The sequence below is a fragment of the Populus euphratica genome, unplaced genomic scaffold (assembly GCF_000495115.2).
Source record: "Populus euphratica unplaced genomic scaffold, PopEup_1.0 scaffold444.1, whole genome shotgun sequence".
Classification (NCBI taxonomy): Eukaryota; Viridiplantae; Streptophyta; class Magnoliopsida; order Malpighiales; family Salicaceae; genus Populus; species Populus euphratica.
The window spans coordinates 16,032-23,110 of record NW_011500328.1 but is presented as its reverse complement, the minus strand read 5'-3'; the positions used below and the strand labels follow the sequence as shown (position 1 = coordinate 23,110).

The 7,079-nt window shown below is 28.1% G+C and overlaps 1 protein-coding gene across 1 annotated transcript; it reads right to left on the bottom strand.

Moving 5' to 3' along the window:
- Nucleotides 1-1,273: 1,273 nt before the first annotated feature.
- LOC105113677 (40S ribosomal protein S8-like) lies at nucleotides 1,274-4,312 on the bottom strand. The gene is made up of 5 exons (XM_011009954.1): nucleotides 4,203-4,312; nucleotides 4,050-4,122; nucleotides 2,832-3,165; nucleotides 1,685-1,854; nucleotides 1,274-1,558 (listed from the first exon to the last, which is right to left on the bottom strand). Exons 1-5 carry the CDS (start codon nucleotides 4,204-4,206, stop codon nucleotides 1,477-1,479), a joined length of 663 nt encoding a protein of 220 aa, XP_011008256.1. The 5' UTR covers nucleotides 4,207-4,312; the 3' UTR covers nucleotides 1,274-1,476.
- Nucleotides 4,313-7,079: the final 2,767 nt, after the last annotated feature.

Here is a 7,079-nt window from a genome sequence, read left to right as displayed (position 1 = left end):
TATAAAACCACCTCCACACTCGATGAAGGTCCAGCAACTAGAAAATGTTCAACATTTAAGGTTGTATTTATTTGTTAAAAAATATTTTTTAAAAAAATATTTTTTTTTAACAAATAAATTATTTTTTGATGTTTAATAATATAATAAAAAATAAATTGAAAAACAGTTTCCAGTATTTGATTATATCATAAAAAATAAGTTGAAAAATAACTTATTAATATTTTATTTTTTTCAAGTTTATTAAAATAATAAAGAACAAATCTTACTAATTAAATAGTTGAAAGAGAATGAAATTGAAAAAAATAATTTTATAAATTATCTTAAATAGAATAAATAATAATCAAAATAATATAGATCAAATCTAAAAAATTTTAAAAAATAAAAGATAAAAAAATTAAAATAATAATAATCAACATTTCATAAATTATTTCAAATAAAATAAGTAATAATTAAAAAAATAAAGACTAAATTTAATAAATAAAAAATTTCAATAAAAAAAATAAAAAAAAAACAAATAGTAATTATAAAAATAAAAACCAAAACTAATATAAAAAATAAATTTTAAAAGATGAAATTAAAAAATAAATATTCAAAACAAAATATATATAACAAGCAAAAGTTTAAAAATCAAATTTAATATAATTAATAAATAATAATATTTTTAAATTTTTTACAACTTTTAAAAAATATTTTTTATCTAATTTTTTTTTAAAACACTTTTTTAAAAACCAAACTATTTTTCAATAAATAAATATGGCATTAATAATAAAGTATGACCTAAATGTTATTCGGAAATAGCTTCTGCAGATGAAATCTGAAAATAATGCAAAAATTTTCGAGACAACTTGGAACCTTATAGCGCTTCACTTCGGTAAATTACCTGAACAGAATCGACTACACTTCTTGGTGGGATTTTTTTTATTCCATCTCTACAGCAATCACTTTCAATTTTGGTGTTTTTCTAGGCTAGGTGACTAAGGGTAGCAGCGAGTTTTGCATGCATGTTTAAAACAAAACTTACATCAAATCCCTAACACAATGGCAGATGATTCTAAGCTGGGCTTAATCGATCAACACTACAAATTATTGTGGAAGTCCCATCTACAAAAAAATTTATACAGTTTCTGAAAAATATCGCCGCTTTGTAGAAAATATCAGAGAATCCATTCTATAGCTTAACAAATGCACGCTTTCAAGCGGATCGCACCATGCATTTGAATGGTTCGGATCAATCTAATGCAAACGAAGACTAGTTACCAGGTCAGGAGCAGGATTCCGCTAAGAAGCCCATCATCATTCAACTCAACACACAACAATCTTAATGCGGGGTGCACGACACCAAATATTCTACTAAAAATTCAAATGACAGGTCTAGCTTGAAATTTAATTTCCCATCATAAGTTGCAAATCCAAAATGAAGTAAAAGAAGGTGAAAATAGATAACTGATGTGAAAAGAAAATTCAAATAACAAAACTCTAGGCAGCCCCAGCTCCCTTGCCCTTCTTCCTTTGTATCTTCTTCATGTAGAACTCCAATTCTTTGCCCTCCAAGATGTATCTGTAACCAAAGGACATTCATTATGATGAGATGAGATGAGAAATTAAACTTGAAACTTAACATTATTTTGCAATGTCTTATACAAACCATATCTAAAAGCCTAAAAGAACAACAGAAGTGACATACCCATCAGCACGCCCACACTGACCAGGACGTGATGAAATAGAAGCCAGCAAACGACCACTACCAAATTGCTCTTCAATATGGGGGTCAAGCTTGCGAGTCTGTTGTCTCTTCTCCAGCTTTCTCTGGACATGGTTGCTCTTCTTCTCCTCCTCAACAGCAGCCTCACCATCCTATAAATCAATAAGAGAAGTTTATGGACATTTCAAACTTAAATTACCAGCAAAACATACCAGTAGCACAAGTCATGTTCATACACTCAAAAGGCACAAAAGCATCAGATATAAATTTTCAGAATGAGTGAAAAATAATTATCAAAGCAGTTAAAATCTCCATATATGGGCAATCAATTAACATCAAGCATCATCACCTCTTCATGTTTCCAAATAGCCTAACTATGATCCCTCTCACATTTATGTATGGAAGTGATAAGCATTTAAAAACATCTAAATCCAACTCTAGACATGAAGCAAAAACTTGTTGAATTGCACACCAGATAAGAATCTCACATGAACAGCTAGCCAATAGAAGTGGCAACTAACACATCAGCGTGGAAAAACTTGTAATGGATTAAAATCTATTAAAAACCACAGATGGCGCAATTCCCATTCCAAAATTTTGTTAAGTGACCAAACTAACCATCTTGTAGTTTCTTTACATTTAAATTTCATAATAATTTAAACATCATATTTTTTTTTTGAAAAGTCAATTTCAATCAAATAAAAGTAATTAATATGCTACATGAGTATGAGTGATGCTAATAACATCTTATTGAAATAGTATTTGTATGACGAGACTTTAGTTATACTTGAAAGAAAAAAAGAGTAACACTCCATTTTGTAATACATGTCAATTCACATGGAAAAAAAAAAACATAAACTTCATTAACAATGCCATCGATATACAATTTTAAATTTAGCTAGCCAAAAACTTCAATTTATGAAAATAAATAGAGGGTTAGTTTAGCCATTTCATAAGATCATGGAGTGAAAATAACAACAAGCGGGATTAGCACTGTGTTCCAGGTTTTAAAATCAACAGAGGAAAAATTAACTACCCATGCCCACAGCAATACATGCAGCATTGCACACAAAACAAAAAACCAGCATAGAACAATACTATAAAATAGTATTAATGGCAAAGATCCTACCTCTCCTTCCTTCTTGGCAGCTGGTGCAGTTTTCTTCTTGCGACCAATGTCCACACCATAGTGCTGGAGATACCACTGCTTGAAAGGTGCAGCATCAACCTGAACAATGGCACTCTTCACCAAAGTCTGAGTACGGACCAACTCATTGTTAGATGCATTGTACACCACATCAAGAATCCTGGTCTTTCTTGTCACAGCCTCACTCCCCCATGAGTAGTTTCCAGTATCAAGTCTCAGAGCACGCCACTTCACATTTCCTCCTCGAACCCGAATCCTCCTCACTGTCTTGTTGCTAGAGAGCTTAGTGTTTGCAGGTTGCCTTCCGAGCTCATACCTTCATAGGGTAAACAACATGAATACAATTAGGCACACCAAAAAATATAAATGAAACAGCATCTTGCACAATTTGTAATTTTACAAATTAAATTGGTCTGAATTCATAATTTACACAGAACACATGCCTGCTTTTGACACAGAGGATGCAACAACAAACCACAAACCTTATCAAGCTTAAAGCTTTATTTTTCAAAGGAACCCACCAGGAAAAAAATTAATATCAAATGAACTGCTTCCTTTCATTGAAGGGCCAGAACAGCATGGTTCCTTTCTGAAGACCAATAAATAATTATAACAGAGGATACAAAATCATCATTTTCTTGACCAAACAAAAAGTGCAAAAAGAAACACCAGCAAAGCGAGCTTGAGAAAAAGGTTCAGAGCCTGTTTGTTTTTTAAAAAAAATTTCTGATCCCGATTTTATATTAAGTGGAAAATTTGTTCAAAACTTTTTTATCTGAACTCCCAATGTCCAAGATAATAGTTTTAAATATAGATCCTGTTTCTTTTATATTAGGAGTACCATATACAATGGGCTCCCAAAGCTTCTCTAATTTCTGTCATATGCAATGGTTGTAGAACTTTTTCTTTCTTAGATGACTTTTACCGAAGTAGTGGACAAACGGCTTCATACATAAAATATCAGGCAAACAAGATGCAAGATAGACTAGGAATAATCACTGGCAAGTCACTAGTTGACCCCAATCAGCGGGATTTCAACCCGCATGCACATCTAAAAAACAAAGTACAGAGAAAAAATTTCGAACACTTGGTGCACATTGATATAAGATCACCGAGATTTTTCCACGGATCAGAACGGAAAAAAATACTTAGAAAAGTGCCGTTTTTTGCTATAAAAGATAGTGTTAGAGAACGTCTTACTTTCTCTTCTTTCTCCAGGCTTTCTTCTTTCCTCCAGTCGCCCTCCTCTTGTGCATAGAATCACGAGAAATCCCTAATCAATCCGTGCAAATTTTTGAATTATTAACATCTCCAAGTTGGAAAAAGAAGTACATAAGAAAAGAGATTAGTTACCCATTTTTGCAGAGATAAGACTTTGAGGTTTCTCTGCACAGAGCTGCTGGTGCTACGGTTTGAGACGAGACGACTTGAAGGGACTGAGGCTTTGCTACTAGAATATAAAACCCTAGTTGGTTTAAATTACTAGCTTGCCCTGGCTTTGCTCGATAAACGACAGCGTCTTGGGTTGTTAAGCTGTCAATTACATTAAAAATATAAAATTAATTTAATTTTACTTTCCTCTTTTCTAAAAATATATTAAAATAATTTTTTTAATTATCTAAAATAATTTTTTAAATATTTATATCTAAATTATTCAAAATAATTAAAAAAACTAATTTAAATCTAAAACAAATCTAAAAACAGATGAACATAGTAATAAATAGAGTCTAAATCAAAAACACTCCGGGATTTTAAACAAGTGATTTTTATTTATTTAAAATATTAGTACAGTAATTCCATCACAATTAAACACTAATGTTTGATTTTTATTGAAAAAAAGACTTATATTTCTACACTTATGTTTGATTTTTATTAAAAAAAAAAACTTATATTTCATCTAACGATGGGTTGATTTTAATTATTTAACTTTAAATAGTTAAAACACCCTGTAAAATTTATTTTGTCATAATATCACAAAATAAATTTTACAGGGGCTGTTTTGCCTCAAACCTGGAAAACTATTTCTAAAAAAAAAACAGACAACAGGCTATTGATCACCAGGACTATCCCTCGACATTTTTGCAATCTGCTTGGTGTGAATCAAGATCAAGTAATATATATATATATATATATATATATATATAAAAGACACTTGACCAATGTAGTTTAAAAAATAAAAAATAAAAACAAAAACAAAATTATTATAAAATCAAACCTAGAAAAAAATGTGTTAACTTTCATTGCATTATTTGTTATTATTATTGGATCTGAAAATACAATTATTTTAAGTTTTATTTTTTATTGAGATAAAATTTTTCTATTGAAATATATATTGTTTGTTTTAATGAGTACAATGTTTTTAACTAAAATTATTTTTTATTAAAAAAATATTACATGATTGTAAAAGCTAATAAAAATTTCAAAATAGTAATATGTGTGATTAAAAAATAAAAATAAAATTATAAATATAATAAAATTATGTTCAAAATATATTTAAAAAATAAAAAAAATATAATTTTAGTTGAAAGATTTATTATTAGTATTATTAATCATATATAAAGGGACATAACCCATATGAAAGGATAAGTTTTTCATTATTGAAAGAACATAGTTCTTTCATTCTCTTATCGTATCTTGATTCTCTGCATTCACTTAACAAGATTTACAAAGACGTTCGTACTGTGGAACATCACTTTGGTTCTAGTAATTAAAGTAGCATTGAAGTAATTGATCCAAAAATAAAAAAATGAATTTTCATAAGTAAGTTTTTCTTTCTAATCTACATTGATATTAGAGCCATGTTTTTTAATATTGTTTTTATGCAGTATATCTATATCTATTATTATATGAATGATAAATGTAAATTTTGTATTAAAGAAATTATTTCCATTGAGAATTTTGAATTTACAAAATTTTATGAAATACTTTAGTTATGAATTTATCTTTTCTATAATTAATTTTATTATCAATTTATGTGTGAATTGATGATGGAAATGGAAATTAAAAATTTTTATTTTTATTTTTATTTTTATTTTTAATTAAATGTAATTACAGTAATCAATTGGACTGTGATAATTAATTAACTATTATTTAATAATTATTATTAAAAAAAATAAATCAACACATCTTTTGAAAGATGTGTGCATATTAAATATTGACTGTCGTATGACAGTTAATATATATGCACATATCTTTTCAAAGATGTGTGGAAAATTAATATATATTAGTAATTATTAATATATACTAATATTAAGAATAATATTAAGACAATTAATATTTTTTTATTAATATAAATTGTCAAATAGCGGTGTCAATTTATTTACTATTAAAATAAATTGCTTACTTTCTGTATTTTTTTAACATATATGATGATACATGCTTTAATTAAATATTAATTATAATATTTATGTGCTTTTAGAATATTTTATTGTAGTGGATAGACAATAATAAATTAATCATTTATTGGTTTATGCCTTTAATCTTGTTCACAAAATTCGAGAGCACTTTGGTTACATGTATCATTGAATGATTAAACTGGCTATAAGTGGTGTTTATAAATTCTACATAGAACATCAAATGTTAATCGTTCTCGATTCTCTGCCTGAGGAATAGATACCGGTGCGACTATCGTTGGAATATAGGCTGGAATCCTTAGATTTCAACAATCTCGCAGATGAAATGCTGCTTGAGAGGGAATGTCCGTATGTCAAAAAGGATATACAACACACGAGAAGAAGCGCAGGTCATTTAGATACTGTTGCTAAATTCATTCCATGGTTTGAGCAAAATAAACTTGGAAGAGATGACTTTGATGAAGTGGATGACGTAATTGGAGATTCTACTTATATGCCTAAAATATAAAATAATTCTGTAATTTATTATTCTTAATATTGTACTTTTTTTTAAAAAGATGATTGGTTATTTAATTGTGAACTGAATATTTATGTAATTTAAGTTTAATTACATTATATGCATATATATAATAATATCTGCAACCTGATTAGTAGGAGTTATTAGTTGAAACTAATAATTATAATTTTGCACTCGTTTAATTTTTTAATAATAATTAGACCATACAAGTAGAAATTGATTAAGTGTTCAACATTCTTTTTATTTCTATTGTATGTGTTAAATTATTATTTGTTCAATTTGGAATAGAGTGGCAAAATATGTCAATTAAATTGTACTAGATACTAATATTTGTAATTGCTATCAATAGAGCTTAATATG

Bases quoted from the DNA above. Each gene is read 5' to 3' on its own strand.
- LOC105113677 (XM_011009954.1), bottom strand. The intron at 1,855-2,831 runs GTAGGATCTTTG...ATTGATTTATAG, and splicing joins CTGCCAAGAAGGAAGGAGAG to GATGGTGAGGCTGCTGTTGA. The intron at 1,559-1,684 runs GTATGTCACTTC...CTTTGGTTACAG, and splicing joins CAGTGTGGGCGTGCTGATGG to ATACATCTTGGAGGGCAAAG.